We start from the raw sequence: 25381 nt of genomic DNA on the forward strand, positions 1-25381 counted from the left end.
GAAAGTCAGGGGCCTGCAGGTGCATCCTGTGCTTGATTGGAGCAAGGGCAGAGGTGCTAGTATTTCCAGGAGGTTCTTACATTAGCATTGCTGAAGAACATTTCCAATTCCAAGTAGAGTTTTATGTATAACAGTGGAATGTGTCCAATTCGTAAGCCAAAAGATCTTCTCAACTATCCAGGACATTATTTTGTGTTCATCTGCTCCTAGGCAATCAAGAAACCTAAGCAAGGTTTAGAAGCCTTCTATAGTTATGGGGCATGCTAACATATTTTAAGCTTTTCTCTGGAACTCAGGTACCAGATTAACATCAATACTAGAGTTCTTTTCTTGAATAGGTAGTAAGGGGTAGAATCGTACAAGAATTTGAACATAAATTCCCTATTAGAAGTCTCAGGGAGTCTCACCTAGTCCAACAATTAGGACATATGTTTCTTGCTTTACGCCTGTAGTTTCCACCCCATCCTGTCACTAGGACTAAAATATTAATAGAGTAGGTAAGTAAATGCCTCGTTTATTTTATAAAATTCCATATGACAAAATTTTAATCTATATTCTAATCAGATTTGTTTAGAAATAAATGCTTACCAGTCTTTCAAAATCAATGTCTTCAGGAAACTGGTATTAATAGGCATTGTTAGTTACTCATGGACTTACGTTCACTAAATTAACTTTAAAAATAATTTTCTTTAAATAAGGGAATTTGAGCATACAACAGGTTTTCTGATATGTTGCAACTACAACATATGGAGGACTAACACAATAGATAGCTGTGTTCATTAACATTTTGTGCAAAAAAGCCACATGCATCCATAAACATTTGTACTTTAGACAGATTGGCTCTGAGCCAATGCAGCAAAGAAGGGTAAAAATATGCTTGCAAAGTACAGTTAACTCCATGACTAAACGTGTGAAGAGAAAACCTAATTTGGCAATATTGGAAGGAGGTATATTTTGAAACAAAGGCCTCTTTTGGAAGTTGTGTCAAATTACTTGGCTGAACAAGAATAACAGGCAATGTATTTGTATAAAACCCAGCTGCTGTTTCTGCTATTTGGTAATGAACTGCTTTTTGTATATGATGCTGATGACACTAACCAACTGGAAGTATGGCATATGCTGAGTACAGTCTCCAGGAGTGAAGCGGGATTACTTCAATCTTTCACAGTTTAGGGCCCAGCCCCTTTTGGATCGCGTGCACATATTTGTGCAAACAAGGTATAGTCTGTGACTAAGTGGCAGAGCCAAACCAACTGGCACATGAAGGGTTCAAATCCATGACTTCAGCTTATTTCGTCCTACATTCAAACACACCGAGATCATCATTTCCAGGATGCACAAATGTGGAGTCTCACCAAAAGGCGGGAATAAGAAATCTTTGCTCTATTCTGTCATGACTGTAAGGTGCCCACTTCATGACAGTTTTAGGTCATTTCATACGAAATATTCATGTGAAAATAGACTATATTACCTATAACATGAGAATTATTTTCCAGTTGTTAAAGATTGTCACTGATTACAATGCTTATTCTGGCTTGTTAGCTGTTAAAGACATCTAATGTTCAAAGGGAACCTTCTAATATTTACTTCTGTTGTTGTTACTGTTATTCTTTAAGACAATAAGGAATATGATGCCTATCTCTCATACACAAAAGTGGATCAAGATACTCTGGACTGTGACAATACAGAGGAAGAGCAGTTTGCTCTGGAAATACTGCCAGATGTCCTAGAAAAGCACTACGGATACAAACTCTTTATCCCAGAAAGGGATCTGATTCCCAGTGGAAGTAAGTAACTGCATTTGCTCTTTAAAACATCCCTTCTCTTTCAGCAGATGATATGGAAGCGGCAAGCCTCAGAGCCAACTTTTTAGAAAACCGTTTCTCTCACTAGATAGTTTTTCAAATTCAGATTTCTCCTTGTGACTTTAGAGCATCTGAGGTTTTTGGAAGGTATTCTCATTTATAATTTAAGTATGTTTTTAAAACTTATACTGTAAGTGTGGTTTTGATTACAACGCTTAAGTTTCAGGGGTAATAATGACACTTCATTTAAAAACAAGCCGTAAAATTCAGCACAAGCTACTTCGGTGGACTGCAGGTCCCAAGCTGGACTGCTGTCTTTGCCTCGACTTATAAATACAATAAATGTCACTAATAACTTTGAATATTTTCCTTTCATCCTTGTTATTCACTGTGCCTTGTCACTCATTCACAGATTTATGGAAAAATCCACTGTAAAAGGTGTATGACGCCATTGGGAGCAGTATTTTCTGTATGTATTTAGTACTTAAATAAAGTTTAAGATGTGCCAGACACTGTAGGTTTCAATGCTACTTTTCAGTAATGCTACCTAGTGAAAGCTGCATTTGAGCTTTCACAGTAAATCCAGTTGCAACTCAAAATGCATGCTTTGTTCTTGCTAAAAAATATGTGCTTTGTTCAGAACTTGTACGTGGTAAGGAGAGCATAGGCCTAAGAGACTGTCCCTGCCCTCAAAAGGTTTTTGAAAATACTAAGGAAAAAACAAGGGACTACAATACATTTGCATATTGTCTTTTAAGTCTTAAATATGCTAATGTTTACAATGAGACAATTACAAAAAAATCTTCTTTTGTCAGACTTGATGGCATTTAAGGTAATTTGACATTCATTATACTTTATCACATTTCAGACTTACAATTCTGTGTGTGTGTGCATGCCTGCTTGAGAGAGCAAGAGAGAGAGAGAGAGAGAGAGAGAGAGAGAGAGAGAGAGAGAGAGAGAGAGAGAGAGAGAGAGAATTAAGTATTTGTCTTCCAGATGAGGAAACAAAGGCTCAGAGAAGCCCAAGATCACAGGGCTGTCAAAAATAGAACTGGACATAGAACATAGATATCACCCTGCTAGATCATGCTGTTCTTCAATATTATGGTCATTAAACTAACGGGAAACAAATGGGAACCAACTGTGTTTTTATCATTTCTCTTTCTTCTTGAGGACCATGCGTATGTATGTATGAGTGTATTTACTATTGCATGCCTTTAATGTGCACTGAAAGGTCCAAAGACAACAATACTTACAAGTTCATTTCTTTTCCTCAATTAAAATATCTCTAAACTTCTTCCCATGGTCTCTCTACGCTTTTCTTTTTGTAATTTTACCTGCTCTCATAACTTGAAATATAATGCCATGGCAAGAGATTGCCCAGGGATTATTCCAATGTCTGAGTCATTTTTATGCCTCGGTGTCTTTCTCCCAAACCATGTCCCTTGTGTCTTTCCCATCCTCACCTCTAGTATCCTAGCTTAGACACCAATTGTATTATTCCAACAATATTGATTATATCTCTACCTTCCTTATACTGTCACTCTTCCGTGTAATCCATTACCATGTGTACAACCCCCCAACACTCTTCCACAAACTTCGATTGTTTTCATTCTTTCCTCCAGGATAAAATCTGTAAACCTTCCTTAAACACTTTTTTAATTGGCTGCTTGCCCAGATTCTTCTCCTCTCACCCATTCTTTTTGCTACCTACTCAAAGCCTCTGCTCTAGCCAAGTTATGCCTTATGTGTCTCTATGTCACTGAACTGTTTGTGTTCATGTTAGCCTTCTATGCATTTGAAGACCCTATTGATTATTTTCCATATCCCTTATTGATTTTGTGGAAAATCAGTAGTAATCTCTTCAGGCCTCAAGTTCATGGTATATATGTACTTTTTGACTATAAATGTATAGACCTAAGATATTTTGTTTGGTTCTATAACTTTAGGTAGTGTGCCATTTATTTATCTCTTACCAATATGATTATAAGTTCCATGAGTATTGTACTGAATTTTGTTTATGTTCATAATGATATTGTCATCTAACACAGTTTAAAGTGATTTGGTGCCTCATAATATCTGTTGATTTTTTTCAACAGTGTTAGTTTAAGAGAAGAACAAGGAATGGAAATAAGCAAGGATATTACTTTTTGGTGGCCTTTTTCTGTTTTAAAATGCTTTTGTTAAATCTCTGAAACGTTCATATAATATATTTTGATCATATTTTCCCCTTACCCAATTCCTTCCAGATTGGTCCTCAAGATAAAACAGACTTTTTATATCCTCTTTAATTATCTTGACTATTAACTTACTAACCAGCACGCATAAAATATGTGTCACACTTGTGCGCAATTTGTTACAAACTGAATATATAGGCCAGTGTTCCATCTACGTCTTGGATGCTGTTGGCACTTCATGTCTTTGACACCTCAGAACTATGATGGGTGAGCCAGCCATGATTGCAGCTCTCAGAACTTACATTCTCGCAAGCTATTACACATTAAATCAAATGCAGGAGAGATTTGATAGTCCAAAGAAGATCATTTTCATATTCTTAAGATTTTTACAATCATCAGAATGAGCGGGGACTTGATCCAGAGGTACTGGATGCTACTCAAGACTATTTTTCAACCGTCAGCCATTTGAGAAAACTATGCAATTTTTAGATGCAACCACTGGAGGGTGTTTGCTTTTAATCCTTCCTTCCTGAACTAGGGAATTCATGTTCTCTGAATTCCGATTTGCGAGTGTAACCTGCAGAAGTTCTTAAAAAGACTCTTTGACAATTTTTCTTTTCCATCAACATTTCAGTGCTAGCTGAGCAGTCACCATGTCACGATTAACGAGTTTTTCCTTGGCATTTTTAGCACGCATTCAGGAAGTCGATGAAGTATATGAATAATATACTTGATTTACACATGAATGACAGAGTAGAACGTTTTGGACCTGGTGTATGAGTGTTATTAAAGAAGCTTCTGTGGTCTGAATTTGCAGCCATTGGTACACATTTAACAGGTTATGCTATATAAATATAGACACATTCCTGTGGGGGGACCTAGTTACAATATTATAAGCTGTTTTTGTCCCTCACATCTCACTTAATACATATTGACCCAAGACTATGCCTTCCTCCAAAAGTATCAACAAGACCTTTGAGGATTATGAAAGCAAGCTTCATAAGATCCTTCTTGATGTAGAATGATAACTCTCTATGAATCAAATTAGTTTTAATATTGCTCCCTTTCATGTATCTTCAGTCATTTCTCTGCCTCTCTCACAGTACTCCACTCAAGCCTGTCAACTCAAAATATTTCCAATGCCCAGAATTTGAAAGGTACAGGAATCTCAGTCTCAGTCTCTCTCTTTCTCTCTCCCTCCCTTTCTCTCCATTAACAATTCTCAGAGCTCAGATATAGAGATGTAGATCTTCCAAATGAAATATACTTGTCTTTACTTTTACCACTCGCCTACCAGGAAACTTGTGTGGCTGCTGTGAACCATAGAGATGAGAATATTTGACACAAAATATTTTCCCTAAATTTCTGAGACCAAGTCTTTAGATTTGGGGCATTATTTTCCTGGCAGTAACGACGTTTCCATTCATGAGCCAGTGGCCAAAATCTTCTTTGTGTTTTCTCAGGTTAGGTGCCTAAATGTGGCAAGAATTTGTACTTTCCAGTAAAACTTTGGTCTATTTCTTCCCAGACTAGAAACATCTGTCCCTGAGAACAGTGAAAGCAACTTCGTTGCCAGCAAGCATCTGTATGTCAGAAGTGACAAGCAACCAAAAGAAAGCCAGATAGAAAACACCCTACTCAAACTGCCTAGAGACACAAACTTGAGAAGTAGAGATTTTCTCACCCTTGCAGCTGCTGAGTTTTGTGGTGTAAAGTACCCTACACAGAGGACATTGTGTTCATGGGGCCTAGTGGATCCTTGAGGAATGAACAGATGTGCTCTGAAGCTGACATGTGACCAACAGAACCCAGCTGTGCAACTGAGATCTTGAAATTGAGGACATTTTTTGGATGAGTACCATTTAGCCTCTTGGACCCATCTTATCTCAGAGTTTCTGCACAGATTATGAAACATTAAAATATAAAAAGCTATGGAATCAGGCTGAAGCGTATTGGTTTGAGGGAGAAAAGAGCATTCTAAGACAAAGAAAATAAAACTGAAGAATTCAGACTATAGCCTTTGTTTACTTTTAAAAGAAGCAAAGTAAGGTCCTTAAAAATATGTGTATGATATATACTAACAATAATGACTCAAGATTATCCTAACATAAGCTTTGGAAAAATATAATTGCATAAGTGGTAAGTTAAAGAAGAAAACAATTCTTCACAAATATTGCCTTGGTTTCCCCTTTTATTCATATAAATATTTGGAAGATTTGTATGTAAATTATTTATGCATGTCTATGTCAGAGAAAGACACTAGTTGAGCTAAAATATTATTACACATATGGCTGACCAACCATGCCCCTCAAAATTAAATCTCCAAATTTGATCTCAAATATCATTTTTTACTTATTTCATACCCAAGTTTCTATGACGCTCTCTCACTCACGAATCCTAGCACTTCTTTTTTGATCTTTTTTATCGTATTTTACGTATTTGCTGAACTTTCCCCAATAATCTAATCTTTAGTCATTTAGTGCTCAGGGCTAGTCATGGGTTTTTTCTGACAATGCAGTGACTAATGACTGGAGAATACATCGGCTGTCAGATGATCCCTAGTCACTTCTGAAGTGAGGCATGCAAAAAAGATTTTTGTGCACGGACCTGTAAGTATTCACTGCCAATAGTCCTTATAATCGCTGAACAGATTGGCCACCATTCAAGTAGGTTGCCTTTGGGAAGGAATAAAATCCTTTTCCAGGCAATATAATGTCTGTAACCTAAAAAGTGTGAGGCAGAGGTGACGTGTACAACCAACAAAATTTAAAACATTGCTTAAAATTTACTCACATGGTATAAAATTAGATGTCTTGACAATTTTCTTCATGCTAAAAACAAAAAAGAGCAGAAATTATACTCTAATCACCCTCCCCCAAATTTACTAAGGTTAAATGGACTAGTTTTCTCATCATCATTTGAGGTAGATATTAGAATCCATTGTGCAGAATTTTAATCAGGAAATATGGAGTTTAAAGTACAGGCATTTTTAAACAATCTACTGAGCAGGATAATGTCTTAATGTTAAAGGAAATACAGAAAAATCTCCATGAGCAATAATAGCTTCATTCCATAGTCAGTGAGTTGACACTAGTGTGTACTAGTTACATATGCACCTTTTTAGGGCTGGTGAAGGAGGAGGACGGAAGATAGAGCATGGACATTCTGATGCCCTGTTGTGCTCTACTTTCTTTTTCTCTGGGTCGTCTTCAAATGTAAAGAGGTGAAAGAAAACAGAATGCAAACACCATTCCCAAAAGCGAGCTGCAATAGTAAGTATGAAGAATTCATGCCCAGAAATAAGGCCTCCAAAATCAGAGACATAACAGAATAAATTTCCCACATAAACTCTCAGCAAATCTAAGTTAACTGGATTTACACACTAATCTTACTTCAGTATGATTCTTCCATTACTAGATCCAGAATGAACTGCTGCAGAAATTTAACCCTACTAACTAGTTGCCAACTATCAAGTTAATGACTTGAGAATGGGGGGGGTCTTTGTAGGGAATGTAATATCACACATGGAAAGTATACCCCTACACATGCACCTGGCTAAAGGAAAACGGTGGAATCTGTCTCTGCAGCAAATAATAGACAGAATCCCACAACCGTCAAAGTGCAATCAAACACCAGCATTTTCACATCAGCCAACATGGAATTCTTCTTGTATTATTTCTCACAATCATATAAAATCCAAATAACATTATCAATCAAATGGTAATTAAAAGTACCTCATTAGAAGCCTCTTGGATTGCTAAGGATTTGAGAAATTTTCCATCGTAAGTACATAGTAGTGAAAATACGTTTTTTTTTTTTTTGGTTATATGGGAAACATAGATTCTTAACTTAATTATTGATGTATTCACCTATATTTTTTAAAGATCCTGTCATTGATGTTTATCAGTTAACTAATGTTCACAAAAAACTGAAGGAGTATTATATGCTGTGATGCATTCCATCTCCTTCTAATGTTGTGCTTTTGTATAATAGCTGTACATAATTGTATCTTTAAGTAAACCAAAGTACTATCATTTGAATATGGCAGAGTACCAAATCATGCCATGCCTAGACCCTAGATATTTGATCTTTTAACTTAAAAATATGCTATATACTCTTATAAAAAAACTAAAATAATTTCAGGAACCAATACAAAAACAATTTGCAAATAGCCCATTGATTAACTTGCAAAATAAAATTATCGGTAGAGGCAGACTACCAAAGAATCTGTTAATATGGAGTTTGATTTTTTTTCTCCTGTCCTCTCTACCTCTACAAGCCAACACAAAGCCTTAGAATGCGAAGGGTATGAAGTCTTTAAAGCCATACATATCCCTCTAAATGCACTTAAATGGGACTGCTGTTCTTTGTTTCTGTTTTATTAGTGTTTCCTCCTTCATTTTGCCCTTTGCTTTATTAAAACAAGCACAATTCATTTTCAGATCAGTTCTTTTAATCTAATCATACTTTTCTAAATGAACCCACTGGAATTTCTTTATCAGACTTCTGAATGATATTTTTAAATCAAATTCATAATAATTTTAAGAAGGTTTTAGGTAGTCACTTTCATGGATTTGCACCAACAATGATGCTGGTGGCTTGCACATTGCCCAAGGAGGGTCTAGTGGACAATGCATTGCAAGAAGTCAATCTCTGGATAAGACAAAAGGAGATACTTCCTGGCATCGCCATGTAGAATATGATTTTTCCTATCCTAATTTAAGTACCTCAATCAAAATTCCGTTGAAGATTTTTTTCTTTGCCTAGTTCTGGAGGTCACGAATAGGTTAAATGTGCTTGTCTGGCTTTGTTCCATATCTCTCTTTCTGCCTGTGCTTTCACAGACTCCTCTAGAGAAAAAAAGAAACAGTATCACCCCCTTTGGTCTTCACTCCCATCAAAAGTTACTTAAACTCAAAGCTTGCAAAAAGACATGATTCTGGGACCTTATATTTAAGGGACATTACATATTTTTATGTGGGATGAAAAAAGCATCTTTTAAGGGATTTTTTTTTCTACTCTGTTGCTAAACTTGTCTGAACAAGTCAGGGCAAGCTGTAGTGAGTATTCAGATGTGCTGAGGATTTGAAGATTTTTTTTTTGAAAAATGTTTCTTTATTATCACTTTGTGGTAACAAGCCTTTTAATACGTTTTCTGAAGGCTTCTAAAATGTCTCCCACAAAACCACAGCCTTCTAGGGCAAACCTGACTGCCTGTCAGACTGTCAGACACTGTGCTTTGGACCAGCAATGTCTTAACTTGATACCTGCTTCTGCTTAGTTTATTTGGAACTGTTTGAAGCCTAACCGCCCTGCCTGGTCTATAATTCGGGGGTGGCAAATCTCTGGAAAGGTCCGGATAGTAAATTCTTTATGATTTGTGGATCACGTAGGCTCTCCCTTGCATCGTGTTCATTTTATATCTTATTCACATCCTCAAAAGAAAATCTTTTCAAAATGTAAAAATGTCACTCCTTGTTCATGGGCCACCCAAAAACAGGTCATGGATCTTAGAAGGCCAGGTGTAAAGTCACAGTCATTAGACACAGATATACAGCCCCAAGGTGAGGGGAGGATTGCCTTGAGCATTTGCTTCATACACAGCCAGCAAAAGACTCCCTGGCTAAAAACTAGCAAATACAATCTTTAGACCATGCCTCATTTGTTTCTTCTTCCTTACGTACATTTTTTCATGACAGTCTGATTTTTGTTTTTATTTTCAAGGAAAAAGAGAAAGGCTAAAAGGAAAGAGGGAGGATGGGGGAGGAGAAAGAAATGAATGAGAAAATAATGAAAAAAAGAAAGAGAAAGAAAAAACTTGGAAGTGAAAGAAAAGAATGGAAAAAGCAAAAAGGAAGAAAAAAGAAAGAAAGACAGCAAGTGGTAGAGAGGGGGAGAAGAGAGAGAAAAGAGAGGAAAACAGAGAGCCAGAAAGTGAGAGCGCACAGTCTCTCCCTCCTCTACAGGCAGCTCTTAGCTGCACCTCCCCAGCTGCTTTCAAATACTGAGGCTGCTGCCCAGCCACTGATCACCATCCCAAGAAGTGAAATGTGGGCTTCACATCTGAAAACTTCCACTTGCTTTTTCACCAAGTAAAATGGAACACAGAATTCAAGGCCCAAGCAAATGACTTGTGTTTTCTTTGGGACACTTAGGCTATTTCTACCCAGGGAAAATTTTGATGGACTGTCTAACTCCAGTACATATGATTAATGTATATATAGGGCAAACCAGGATAATTCCGGTTTTTTTTTCTTCCACAGCAGGTTTTCAGCCCGAATTATCTGGATGTTTGCCTCAGCTCTCCACTAGGCTTTGCCAGGATAAGCACAGCCAGTGTAGTATGCAGGAGACGGGGACCACTCCCTCTCTCCAAGGTTCTCTTCAACACCCACACCCTGTGCAGCTGAGCAGACTGGGAACTGTCCTAAGAAATTTGTTCTGGGGACAAAAGTTTCTAAGATGCCCCTAAATCCATAAATATTGAATTCTGCTTACATGTAAAATGGTAAAATACATAATAGATGTGTGAACTGGGACATCTATACTAAAGGAAAAATATTTTACGCTCTTCTATTCCCCATCCCAAAATGTTACTAGGAAAGCTGAAGTCCATGATAGCTCAATTAAATTAATTGCTGCTTGACTTACAATTTCTCTTTATGTCAAGGTATATAGATACATACTTTTTTTTTTTTTGATTTTCAAGACAGGGTTTCTCCGTAGCTTTTTGGTTCCTGTCCTGGAACTAGCTCTTCTAGACCAGGCTGGCCTCGAACTCACAGAGATCCGCCTGCTTGTAGTAGCAGCTGTGGGGCTGTGTCCCCAGCACCCTGGCCACCTGCTAGCTTATGCCCCGAAATAATTACACGGACACTGTATTCTTTTAAACACTGCTTGGCCCATTAACTCTAGCCCTTACGGGCTAATTCTCATATCCCGATCAACCCATCTCTAATAATCTGTGTAGCATCAGTCTTACCGGGAAGATTCTAGCCTACGTCCATCCTGGGTCGGAGCTTCATCACATGTGTCTGCCTGGGAGAAGGCAGCATGGCCTCTCTGAGCTCACTTCCTCTTCCTTCCAGCATTTTGTTCTGTTTACTCCTCCCACCTATGTTTTAACCTATGAGCGCCAGCCAAGCAGTTTATTTTTTAACCAATGACCTTCCTCCATCACCTGCTTCTGCCTCCCAAGTGCTGGGATTAAAGGCGTGCGCCACCACCGCCCGGCTAGATACATAGATTTTACTTTTGAAAAAAAATTCCCAAAAACTTAGGACCCCTTTCTCAGAAATGACAGGGAGTCCCAGATGGTATCTTTATGGCTTCTGGTGTCCCTTTTCCCCCTGAAAACTGCTGTTTCCTCTTGAGATGACAGACATATTGCAGAGTTCAGTCCCTACCTTCTTAGATTGCCTTACCCAATCCTAACTCCTCTCTCTAAGCAACTTTTTATTCCTGCTCTAAATATTCACATTTTGGTTAATTATTTGAGAAATTCACACAGTGAAAATTGATCACGTTCACCATCCTCACTCAACTCACCAGAAACCTTTGTTTTTAAAGATACCTTTAGAATATAGCCTAATATAAAATAGTGTTTGTCATGAAGATACATTTACCATGACTATTGAAAAGTTCATGCCCTAATATTTAAAATTTCAAAATGTAGTCTACAATTTGAAGAGACAAGAATGATGCTGAAAATAAGTCTTGAGAAATTATTAGTAACAGAAATTCTGTGAAATTACAATGAACTCATTACCCACCTGATAAAAGTAAAATATAACCGCATGTATTCTTACACCAATACCATGATTCTGGGTGTGGGATTTCTGTTTTCATTTTGCTATAGAGAAAAGGTGAGAAGCATCATGGCAAAGATGCATGATAGTTTATTTTACTGTATCTTACAGATCCAACTTCTAATGATGAAGCTTCCCACATAACTTCTTTCTTTTTGGGAGCAGAAAGGAAGGAAGAAAACGAAGAGTCAGAGCTGTTGCTACATTGGGATAGGATCTTTCCACTCTATTGAAACTTTCCACCTCTCCTTCCATTTTGTTTCACCAGTTCTCTCAGTGAGAAACCTCCCCACTGCTATGTGTGTAGTGTTTCTGTAGATTGCAATGACAACTCTCCCCACTGGATACAAAATCTATAAAGAAAAGCATTTAAAATTATTCCAAGGTTGCATTCGAATTCAGTGACTAGCCTCTTACTCGAAAATACTGTCAAATGTAACTACTGCATGAGAATATTCTGAAGCATATTTTTAAAAACACTTTTAGCAAGAAATTGTTTAAATGGAAAACTCCATGTATCTCTTTTAAATGTTTGTTTTGTTGTTGCTCCTGTTGTTTATGAGTGGAGGTGTGTAGAAATGTTCATTATTGCTTTGGAAAGTTTTCTTGCTGCCAGTGGTTAAAAAAAAATATGATACTGGAAAAAGAAGATCATCAGTAAAATGTGCATCTGTAAACCAAGTTTCTCTTTTCAAATGGCTTGTACCAAGCTGTTTGATGTCCCCCTTCTCAACAACATGTGCTGAATGTGATTACTCAGAAGCAGTCCATAACGTAGGACAGATTTGTTGTGGCAAATGTCGCCATGCTTCCATAAGCACTGCTTTTGCTAGAGGGCACTGTATATTAGAAAGGGCCTTTTGCTCTGCTTAGTAAAGACTGCTTTCTGGTGCAGTACCGTGTCCAAGTCTCTATTTGTTAAACACACCTATATGGGCTCCCCTTTATGGCAGATGAGACTGTTGGAAATGAGATCTCAAAAGGATTAATGCATGGGATAGACAAACCTAGAGGCAATATGAGTATTTTTCTACCAGGAAGAAAGCCATAACATATTCAACAAGTTTTCAAAATTACAACACAAAAGTTTGTTTATAAGTATCTGGCCTCCTTTCCTCTTTACCAGTCATTCTATTCCATTACCATTCTCATCTCTAACTCCATCCTTTAGTCTTCGTCCTTGAACCAAAAAGCAAAGGATCATTCCTATTTAATTCACGAACACACATCACTTCCCTATCTGTTAGTTTGAAGGACAATATTGAGGACCTAATGTTGCGAATGGCCAGAGCGATTGTGATGCTGGAAGAGATTTTCCGCTGTCTCTCTCGCACAATCTCTCATGTTGATAGCACACACATACATAATTTCTGTAATATTTTAGCAGTTGAAATAGGATTCATGTGGACCAGTATTATTTGTTAGTTAAAAGTTGTAAATATAAAACACAGAAAAGAAGGAGGAAAGTATACCAAACTCAGAAGTAAAATAACCATTTATTAAAGGACTTCTGTTTATTTTTCATCAACTGGTTGATTACTTGTTTACTAAACTAACTAGTTTGTAAGTTTGTTTTCAGTTAAGTGATTAAATAAACAAAAAGTATTGAAAGACAGCTAAACTCTGAAGAAGTCAAAGTTTGTATGGGTCATCAGTACACTGTAAGTAATAATAAGGCAAAGAAAATAATAATTTAATCAGTTCATAATTTCTAAATTGTTGCAGACATGGGTTTTCTGAACGTGCAGTACAAAAGAGAAAATGCAACGGACGTTAGTGAAAGACTGGATCTAGAATGCAAACCTAATGCTTTAAAGACTGGCAATGCCTTTGTTTTACTCTTTCTCTCTTTCTGTGATTTATAGCATACATTGAAGATCTCACAAGATGCATTGAGCAAAGCAGAAGGCTTATTATCGTGCTAACTCCAGACTATATACTCCGACGGGGATGGAGTATTTTCGAACTGGAAAGCAGACTCCACAACATGCTAGTCAGTGGAGAAATCAAAGTGATTTTGATTGAGTGTACAGAATTAAAAGGAAAGGTGAATTGCCAGGAAGTGGAATCGCTAAAGCACAGCATCAAACTTCTATCACTGATCAAGTGGAAGGGGCCCAAAAGCAGCAAATTAAATTCTAAGTTTTGGAAGCACTTAGTGTATGAAATGCCCATCAAGAAAAAAGAAATGCTATCCCATTGCCATGTGCTAGACTCTGCAGAACAGGGGCTTTTTGGAGAACTTCAGCCTATCCCTTCAATTGCCATGACGAGTACCTCAGCCACGATGGTGCCATCGCAAGCTGATCTCCCTGATTTCCACCATTCGGATTCAATGCAAATGAGGCACTGTTGCAGAGGATACAAACACGAGATGCCGACCAACACCCTGCCAGTACCTTCCTTAGGCAACCACCATACTTACTGTAATTTGCCACTGACACTACTCAATGGACAGATACCCCTTAATAATCCCCTGAAAGAGACTGAGGAATTCTCAAGGAACAATTCCCTACTGCCATTATCATCCAAAGAGCTTAGCTTCACCAGTGATATTTGGTAGTGGGAAAAAAATATCAGTGTCTCTGAACATGAGAATATGGAATTTGTGCTATGCTATACTGAGCATAAATGGAACCTAAGAGCATCAAGATGCTGAAAATGTGAAGAAAAAGGCACAAAAATCATGTTTATACTTAACTATTTTTGTTTACATTTATAGAATAGTCGGGGAATAGAAGGTCTTGATTTTGTAGTACAGCACCTTGTCCCAATGTACAGTTTTATTTTTTCCTGAAAAGAAAAAAAAACTGAATTGTGTCCTTTTCAAGTAGGTCTTATGGCACCACATGAACTGCCCATGTTTAGGAGTTCAGCATTTAAACATATTTTTCAAAAAAAAAGGAAATCCTAGAGACTCAATGAATTTGAAAATTGTAAATGAATGTTTAAGAGAAAAGAGAACTTCTATAGAACAGCTAAAAACAGTTGGGAATAACAAAGGAAAAAATATTGATGCAGCCAATCGGAAGGCTGTTTATCCAGGAAGATCAGTCGAGAAAAGTATGATTGAAACTCTTCAACATAATGGACAACTCCTGTAGACTAAACCAACAGCCTGAAATAACAGCTTTCAGTTCTATTAGACAAGCACATCAACTGTAGCCAAACTGGTAGGTAGGTAATCTACGTGCATTCCTGAAGCAAATGAATGCTCAGCTCTAAACTCTCTAAAGATGATTTTTAGTGAGCCTTTCTGGATCATTAAAAAAAAACAACATTTTTACAACATTGAAAATGTACCTTAAAGTACACCTTTTCTTGTTTCCTAAAAACATTTGCATTTACCTGTTTTTCCCTCCAACACTCTTGTGATTTTCTCTAAGATTTCTGTGAAGATGTGGGCATTGCCCTACTTGTTTTTCAGCCTCATTGCAAGTTGAACTTAAACATATATTGACAGCAAATGTCTGCAGTTGAAAAGAAGTGACGACACTGTTCAGAAATGAAGTGCTAAGTGATTCACGTTTACTACTAAGAGAGCAGCCACTGCAGACGTTTTCTTCTCAACCTAGTTGTGAAATGGACTATCCTGTACATACAATGAATCTTTTCGGCTACGTACAAAGCTCCCACAGAAGTATCTGTATTCAGGTGCTTCAGAGAATCTATTTGAAAGAGTAAACTTGCCTGCCCTCATGCAGTAACTGTGACTGTACCATGGCAGAACATCTTTGTCAATAGCCTGTTTCCTAATGGCTGGAAGAAATGTACCCCTACTCTAGCATTTCTTGAGGATTATGTCTTTCCAGCACTTATAATTAATTTGTTGTGCTCTCCAACTTGATACCTGTGGTGGTCAACTTCTTAACTGCATATCAAAGTTGATTCAGAAACTTTGCAAATGGTTCTTGGACAATTATAAACAAGGACAATATACAAAATGTGTAAAAATTAAGACTTTGTCTACCCCTTGTGATTGTGAGACCCCCAAAGTAGAAACAAATATGAGAAAACATGCTGTGACCTGTCTCTAATCTCTTTCCATGATTGGTTCCCCGTAATTCGTCTGTTCCGTGAAAATACCTGGTTCCCTGTTGCTTTCCTATATCTAACTGGTCAGAAAATACATTGTGCACCAGACTATGTGAAAGTTTCACAGTGATACACATGCACTTCACAGCAAGACAATTAGCTCCTCCTTTGAAGAGGCCTGTTCAATGTATGTAGGCGTTTCATAGATGTATTTTTTCCACCAAGAATGGAAACTTCTCTAAAAACCATAGGTGTTTCGAAATGAAAATGTATCAATTCTCAAGTGTTTTTCCTGTGTTACAAAGTTGTATTTACTCTGGGTGTTCCTTAATGCTACATGTAATGACTAAATTAATAATGTGCATGAAATGAGTGCTGTGTGCTCTAAGTGGACAATTGTACTTTTTAACTGTTTTATTTTTCACAGAAATCTAGATTAATTCAAATAGAATGTTCAGTCGTATTTTTAAACTAATAGTTCTGTATTGAGCATGCCAGTTCTGAAAATATAACATGGGCCTCTCTGCTTCCTTTATTTACAATGATTAAACGTGGGTAGCAATTTGAGTTGGCTGGCCACAATGTGTCCTTTCACTGCTTGGAGGTGCGCAGAAACAGAGCATTCACACTTGTACTGCAGACCTTGACAAGAAACCTTTTCTACCATTTTCAGGAACTAATGTGTATACTATCTATAAAAATTTATTTCTAGATGGCAATTCAAAATTTAATTTTCATCTGAGATTTTTTTTAAAAGAAAAGATATAGCCCATGGGGTATAATAAGTATTTAGTAGAGAACACAAAATATACTTCCAGTTGTTTTTATGATGAGGCTTTTTCCCCCCTTTTCAACTTTTCACTGAATTTTGGAAATCTAGGAACCATGGTTACAAGCAGTTCTTACACACTTGTAACAAATTTATTTTTATGTTGTTGTATGCGAAAATACATTTCCAAAATGAATTTTAAAGGAGAAATGTTCTGAAAACCAGAATGAAAAATACAAATATGCAAAAAGCATGATAATATGTACAAATGAAAACATTCCATTGAGAGTAAACAATGCTCACAGATATGGACAACATGTTCATCTATTTTACATAGCAAAATATGACTTCTGGGCAGGTTTCATAACTATGGTCTCCGATCAAACCAGAGAAATAACAATGTAACTGTGTATTTTCTGAAAAGTTATATCATCACTGCCTCTAAACCTTAATTGAATTAGAGCCAAATCTGTCCTACTACCAGGAATTCATTCAGAACTATGACACAGAGTTGCCATCAAACTTCCAGGAAGGTTTGAATCCAGTGTGCCATCATGTAAAAGAAAGATGTTTTGCTTGTGGATGGAAGGTAAATATTGTGCGTCTGGAAGTTGTTAGAGGGCTATAGTGAGAAGCGAAAACAGTTCAGTTGTGAAGACACATCTATAGGATTTCAGTGTGAATTGAGATGAAGATGAATAGGAACCAAATGATTGCAATGTAATCAGCTGGAAAACTGCAAGCAAAAACAAGCAGACTCTGACAAGTAGAGGAAGGAAAATCTGTGACAACTGTATTTTTTTTTTTAAATAGGGCTTACAAGAGTATAGAATCACTGGTCTAAATATTTTGCTGTCTTTTGGCATTTTATTTTTAAATAAACTAATAAAGAGGAAATGGCTTCACTTTGGGGGTTAGGGAGGTATTTATTCTAAAAGTATGACAACCTGAGTTCAAATCCCTAGCACCTATGCAAAAACCTGAATATGGATGCCAGGCACGCCTATCATTGGAGGGTAGAGAGATGAAGATTCTGTGACCTAACTGGTCTTGAAGCTGAGCTGAAAGGTAAGTTTTGGTTCAATAAGCGACCCTGTCTCAAGGCAGGAAATTGGAGAAGTTGGAAAAGACACCAAGCATCCTGTTCTGGCATGTACACTTGCAAGTTCATATTCATATATATATATATATATATATATATATATATATATATATATATGAGAGAGAGTGAGAGAGAGAGAGAATATAAACTATTCACTTTTACAATGTGTTTTCCAAAATAATAATAATAAATGACCAAAGAAAATACCCTGAAAATTACACGTATAAATCTTCAGAGTACTTGTCTTCATTTCCCAAGGTGAGGTAATGAACTGATACTAAAGCTGAGATGGAAAGTTGTCCTATAGTGATCAGCTAAATAGGAACACTGACTCATTGTTACTCTTTTTTGGGGAGTGAAGTTAATGTTGAAAATTGTCTGGCTCCAGTTCCTCTATTACTCATGCATTTTTATTGTGAGATGCCTGATACACGGTCAGAGTTTTAAATATTAAGGCTCTCTGATAAACATATGAAGCACTTTGATAAGCTTAATCATTCACTTTAAACTCTTTCATATCAAAGTTGCCTTTAAAAGAAACTGAAATCAGCTAAGAGAAATTTAAGAAGAATATTTATCACTCCACTTAATTACCATGTAAACAGAACTTGTAAAATTATGTACAACTACCTACGTTTGTTTTTCTACATGCTCACTGCTATTTTCTCAACTATATTTTTTCCAGATGGTGTTAAAGTCAATCATTAAATTTGTTGACTGCCTGTTGTATACTGGCCAGTGCACAAAATATAATAGGAAATTTTAAGTCACAATTCTTGTTCTCAAATAGTTTATACATCACATTCATGAAGAAAGCAGTGTTTGTAATATGGTTTCAGTGTAGAAAAATAATATTTTTCATGTGCAGTAATAAGTGAGATGGGGATTCTGTATAGACTTGGACAAGAGATAAGTTTAGGATAGCGAAAACCGTGGTGAAAATGGAAATTTCTCTGATACAGAACATAACATATGTGAATACGGAAGGAAGAATAACAAAATTCTCTTCAGGTGATAGCAAGAGCAGAGATCTGAGTAAGACTGGAGGACATGTTAAAGCATTCATCTAAGAGCAAGCAGACTTAGAATTAAGAAGGGAAAGGGAATGGAGGCTGGGAAGCCAGTTATGAGACTATTCTCACAGTCCAGTTGAAATGAGAGCGGGAGATAAGAGGTGACCTTAAACCTCAGCAAGGAGCAGACAGAGACGAAGAAGAAGTAGACAGGATATAGTGATGCAGAAAGTAAAAATGAAAAAAAGTAAACAGTTCAATAATCAAAAACACTAGTTGGATCAAAGGAATTTTGTGAGCATTTAACCCATACTTTAAACTGAACACTGCCAGGGCAAGAAGATAGAAAGCAAAGAGCTAGGGTCAACTGGTACTGAAATGCCCTGGGAAGCATTTGAAAGAGATAAATTCTCTGAAATGGCAAAGTGCTTCTTTAAATCGGGTTTAGAAACAAGTATATTTGCTCCACTTGTAATTCCAAATTCCCAAGGAAGAAAAAGATGGGATTTTTTTGTTCTCAAGTACCACTGTCTGGTTCTATTTAAATTCCAAATCTCATTTTGAAATAAAGAATTATGACCTTGAAATGAAAGAATTGAAACGATTAAGTCAAGATAAGCAAGATGGCTCAGTGTGTAGAACCGCATGCTGCCAAGCCGGACTACCTGAGTTAGATCCCCAGGACCCACATGATAGAAGTAGAAGCCCAACTCTCACACAACTCCCATTCCTGCACATCTGCACTTACACACATGTGGAGAGAGCTGAAGGGAGGGAGAGAGAATTTAAGTGTCAAATACAAAAAGAAAAGAAAAAAGAAGTGAGGTTTTTAAAGATGAGTAGTCTCATCTCATTCCTGGCTAGAGTCCCAATACCCATATAGAGCCCATCACAAGGTGTCGATCACATCACATTTGTTGGTTAAATGGGAAAAGAAAGTTAGGAGCTTCTGTGAAGTCCATCACATAAGACACACGTTATCTTTTATTTGCTTTTTATAGTAAGAAACTTTGCAATTTAACAAGAGGGGAAATGTAGGAGATTATCTCTCTATATCCTGTCTGGGCCTAGGATTTTATGATTCTAAGTATATTTGTGGTGGGAGATCAAAGTTTCTTAAAGATTCTGCCAGTTACACAAATCATTATTCCTCAAAAGATTCAGACAGTTTAGTTCCACGAGGCCACCCAATATAGCTCATTGCTGCCGACCACAACATCCCTCTCCCTAAACACATACTTTATATGCCCACTCATTGCCAACAAAAACTTCTTGTTTTCCAAAGGTTACATTTATACCTATAATTATTATTCTAGGTGGAAGAATAAGGATTAGATTAGCCTCATTTACTGGGCACAGAGTGAGACCCACCAGCAGTTCTACCAATGAATTCAGTATGCAGAAATACTCCAGTTGCTATCCTGTCAGAGAATTTTCCAAGCAGTAAAGAAACCAAGAGTCCTTCACCATCTTGATAGAGGGCTTGTGTAAAAACACCTAGAAACCAGAGCAGTTCCATCTATTTCCAGCTGGGGAAAATCCTTTAGCATTTCTATCCCATTTTGTAATTTGAAAAATAAACACATAAAGGGGGAATTGTGAATATTATAGGTAAAGTGATTAGAATAGTACTGTGCACTGCATAAGAATTATATTGAAGAAGTTACCACTATAATTATTATTCGACACAGAAATGGTACAGCAAACTTCCATCCAAAAAAATGTACATTTTATTTTACTTCCCAATTGGAAGAGATGGGCTATTTGGTTTCGTGCGTGACTGCCTGGATGACAAAGGACATTCATTTTCCAGACAGCTGGCTAGGCAAAAGCTGCATTCTGTGGTCATGGAACAGATCAGAGCTAGCTGGCCCATAGAAAGAACAAGCCTACGGTAACTTTGACCTCATTAGTAATGTGTTCTGAGCTAGACAAAAAACAGGACTCCCAGAACATGGATTATTCAGATTTGCTGTCCATGTTAATCAAAGTCCCCAGATGATTGCTTGATATTCTGCTTTACTTTAGCTAGGTTTACATAAGCCCCAAACATCTGGATAAGAAGTGAAAAAATGCAGATGTTTAAGCCTTATGATGGGAAACATCCAGATGTCTCAAATTTGGATTTGTCATTTTGTTCTTTGTTTTAAAAGAAAAAGAAGTCCAAAAGAAAACAAAATAAAAATCTACCATAGTTTGTGTTTCCCTTAACCTGGGCAAAATTAAACTGGTTGCTTATTATAGAATTCTAAAATGTCAAAAAGCTGATTGGGGATCTTTTTGATAATGGATCCAGATGGATGTGCTTCATTAAAAAAAGTCTGATCTATACCTACCCATTATGAGAGACAATAGTTGTTACAGTGAGAAAGTATATCAGAAGAGCTGATTACACTGAACTGTTTGGCTGAGATTATACCAATAGTAAAGGCAAATTTGCTCAAGAAATCTCTCAAAATGGTGCTTATTTTGTAAAGAAGTCTGCTCTCAGCTAAATACATATACATATATGTAGTTAAATGAAAAATATAAACATTTCTCCTACTTATGAAATTACCACTTAAGAAATATTTTTTGCTTTGAATATAACACTAACTAAAGACATAAGCAATAACGGTAGCCATTTTGGGAATGTGAGTTGAAGATAATCAAAGTTCATGAAGATGTTTCCAAAATGTCTTTCATCAGTGCCCTAAAATAATTTTCACTAAGTTAAATTATGAGTGAGCAGTCACAGTCTACCCTAGAGATATAAATTCTAATGAACTTTTATATCAAGAAAAGAAACCCATTGACTGAGTGACACATTTAAGATTCACAGTTTTAGAAACAAAAAAGAACTTCAAGATCGTCTATTTCAACCTTTGTATTTCCCTCATGGAAAATGGTCCAGAGGTGACATGACTTGCTCAAGTGACCAAAGAACTGTGGGCTACAGAAACATACTGTTCTCAGTGAACTGCTGGTGAATTTTGGCAAAGTCTAAGGAAGTAGGGAAGAAAAACAGTAACTAAAAAATTCATGACGACGTTGGTCACGTGGGGAATGCTAGGAATACACCGACCATAGAAGTGGGAGTTATTTGGAGAATGTGAAGGAAAGGTATGGGAATCCCAAGGTAAATAGTATCTTTGTACTTTGAATTCTATGATGATCCTTTTGTGAAAATTGTGTTAATGTATACCATATTATTTATCACAAGTAACATTATTTTGTGCTTGTCCCATCCTCCCCAGTGGTTAAAAATCAGAGTATACACATTATTTGGGTTCCAGAAGAGCTTATTAGCCACGTGATGATGTAAAGTTTTAAGAATTGCTACATATACCCGAGTAAGGCACTGAAGAACTAATCACAGGTTTGGGAGTTGGTTCTGATTATCAACTAGTGCTCAACTGCACAAGTACAAAGTCAGCAACACCACCTTAAGATCCAAGTGAGTCTCTCCTGGTCTCTAGCACTGTGTTTGGCAAGTATATAGAGAAATACAAATCAAGAAATCTCTAATGCTTCAAAAGGAAAGGCTAAAAACTAAATAATAAGGTATTCTAGAAACTGTGGTTAGTATGTAAAATGAATTTTTAAATTGTATATATATATGCATACATATAAGAAAATATTCTGTGTTTTTTCCAATATAGAAAATAAACTGGAAACATTTTTCCTCCTGAGAAATGCAGGAAATGTCTCCTCAATGCACACCCACATAATAAAGAGAAACCTAAGGTGGGGTGTATCATTTTGGAGAGAATTAGTACCAAGATGAATATAATTGTTCACTGATTTTTGGTTAGTACACGATGTTCACTATTTTTTAACACAATGGAAAGTTATTGGAAATAAGAATATGTACATAAAAAAGAAATGCAAAATATCTCTATAGAATTCAAAGCACAACCATTGCACCATACCCAACCATTTATCATTTCAATTTAAAAACATTAATGCTGCCAGTGGAAACAGAAAACAAGTTGTCAGCAGTTTTCCTCGAGCACGATGAAACCACAAAGCCATGGACCAGGCAGTAAAAATGTGTTTAAAAAACTCAATGCTTCAAGACAAGCCAGATTATTATGAGAGATATACTGTAAACTCCTCATCTCATTTATTTTGCACGGATGCCAATTCACATGAAATGAGCTTTATTGGTTTGAGAAATCTTTTTTCTTTCCTGTCCTTTAATGTGTGCAAACCGAGTTCTGAGCCACATTTTGGAGGATGAGGGTCATTGATCTTCCTCTTTACTTTTCTATTCTAGCCACAACCCAAGGTTGATTAAAAATGATGAAGCCAAACTTTACATGCCTCCTTCATTCATGAAAGTTCTTTAAACTTTTTTCACCATTTCTCCAACATCGGTCTCCTTTAATCTCTTAAAACATGGGATGTTTTAAGTTGGAAGAAACCTGGGAGGCAATCTAATACTCTTCTTTTAATGATGGAGAAAATGTTGTCACTTATCCAATATTAGAAAACTAATTAGTGACAGAGCCAAAACTAGACTCAAGAGTTCCTGATTGACCATAATCATTTCATTATCCTAATCAACCTTCAACAATTCAAAGAGCAGATTCTTAAAGCATTCATCCAGGATTTGGGAGTGTAGTTCAGTGGCTGATCATTTGCTAAGCATGCCCAGGGCCCTGGGTTCCTTCACCAGCATCTCAATAAGATAAAATAAAATGAATGCATAACTGAAATTGTCCATATGTCCCTCTTTCATTGTAGGGGAAGGACAATCTCTTGCTAATGCTTGAAATGTTAAATCTTTCTTAATCTCTTTATGCCATATAGATGCATCGGAGATATCCTCAATGTTATACCAGATACACTAACTACACAAAGAGCCTAGAATCAAATGGGAAAGTTCCTCTTTGTGAACTTCGCCGCCACTTACAAGAGAAAAGATAAATTAATATTATGAGAGTTTAACTTGTTCTTAAACTTATACTTCCTACCCAAAGCAACTTGAACATTTTCTTTCTTTTTTTATTGAGGATATTTGGGATTAAACATAAGACCTTATATACACCAAGGAAGCACTTTACTATTGATCTACATAGCCATCCTTTAGAAAAAAAAACATTTTAAATTTTGAGGTAAGGTATCAATAATTCCCCAGGTTAGCCTTGAACTACTAGGGGTAGAAGATATTTCCCACATAGTATCAGTTATGCAAATTATAATATTATCTTTAGGATGAGTATTTGCATCTGAGAAGAACTACCATTACCAAGTCTAGAACCAGAATTTGTATACTTAAATTCTAGACTTGAATTTACTGGCTATCTCAGTATCAATAAATTACTTAAACTTACAGTGCCCCAGTTTCCTCCGTGGTAAAATAGAGAGTAATATGAGTATAATAACAAGGATTTAAGTAAAATGATCATAAAAATGCCTAGAAAGGGGGTTCACACACAATAGAGGTCATAAAATTGATACCTGGTACTATATAGGGGGAAAAATTAGAAAAAAAATTAGCTCAGCAAATTAATCTCCAACACTGAGCATGGCAGGAACTGTTTTAATGGATTTCATCCATGAAATGTATGCGAGGAAGGATGCCTCTAATTACCAGTCTTGTCTACTCATTAAGCTTAGTCAAGCATGCACTTTCCTTGAAAACATTAGGGTAATCTTTATTCCAATTACTATTTTTATATCAACCCGCATTTCTCTTGACATTAGAATGTGATTCAAAGTTTACACTAAGACAATAGATCCTCCAACAGTTTGGAATTAGTGAGTAGTGACTGTCCCTCAGTACTCCTCATCTCCTCAGTACAAGCTATCCTGGACACTTTAAAGAAATAACTAGGATTTTTTTTCCACCTGCCAAACTCCCTAAATTTCCACTCACAACAGCACAAATGGGTTTGAAAGGCCCAAAATACAAAGAGAAAGTTCAGTAGGTCAATAAGCCACTGCATAGTTGTGGCTTTTAGGCAATCACAAGTAATGAGTCAACAGTATGATGAAGCTGCTTCGAAAGCAAACGTGGGGCTAGAAGACAGTAATACAAGTAAAATGCCCAGTCTAAGAAAATCACTCCACGACAGACAGAGGTCTGTGCGCATATCTAAGCACCCACATTCTAATACGAACTGTTTCAGTATAGAAACTCATAAAAGATCGTGCAGATGTTGCTGAAGTTTCTGAAATTCTGCCATGAAGGGAGGAACTGGAAATTTTTGTTTTTCCTTAAAAAGAAGAAATTTAGCCAGAATATGACATGGAAACAAAATTAGATTTATTCAGTGTAGTCCCTGTGGGAGAATCAGGATAATAAGTAGAACTCATGAAGAGGCAAATTTAGGCTCAGGATCAGAAAGTCCTGTCTAAGGATATAGACTACCCACAAACAGAATTGCTGCTCGCAAAAGTGTTAAACTTTGTTGTTGCAAACCCTCAGAGCTGGGAAGAAAACAGATTATTTCTAGTTGTGTGACTTAAAGTGGTTGATATCAAGGAAAATTTCTAAATCAAACCCATGATTATAGCCCAATGATACTCATATTGTTGAACTAGCTGCATCGACTTCTACCAGACCTTCCCCATTACTATCAGATAATCTTTTTACTTGGCTTTCATATGTCTCTTTTTTATCTTTGCCCCATCTATTTTCCTCTCCAATTTACACCCATATCTTCTTCTCCCCAAATTCGTTTC

At 36.7% G+C, this 25381-nt stretch overlaps 1 protein-coding gene across 1 annotated transcript in view; it reads left to right on the forward strand.

The window, feature by feature from the left end:
* Nucleotides 1-17498, forward strand: part of Il1rapl2 (interleukin 1 receptor accessory protein like 2) — a 1189456-nt gene extending 1171958 nt beyond the window's left edge. The window contains exons 10-11 of the mRNA XM_075958150.1: nt 1617-1787; nt 13656-17498. Coding sequence (XP_075814265.1) covers nt 1617-1787; nt 13656-14353 — 869 coding nt within the window. The 3' untranslated portion in view covers nt 14354-17498. The remainder of the gene's footprint in view (nt 1-1616; nt 1788-13655) is intronic.
* The last annotated feature ends 7883 nt before the right edge of the window (nt 17499-25381 follow it).

Source organism: Microtus pennsylvanicus, chromosome X (genome assembly GCF_037038515.1).
Source record: "Microtus pennsylvanicus isolate mMicPen1 chromosome X, mMicPen1.hap1, whole genome shotgun sequence".
Lineage (NCBI taxonomy): Eukaryota > Metazoa > Chordata > Mammalia > Rodentia > Cricetidae > Microtus > Microtus pennsylvanicus.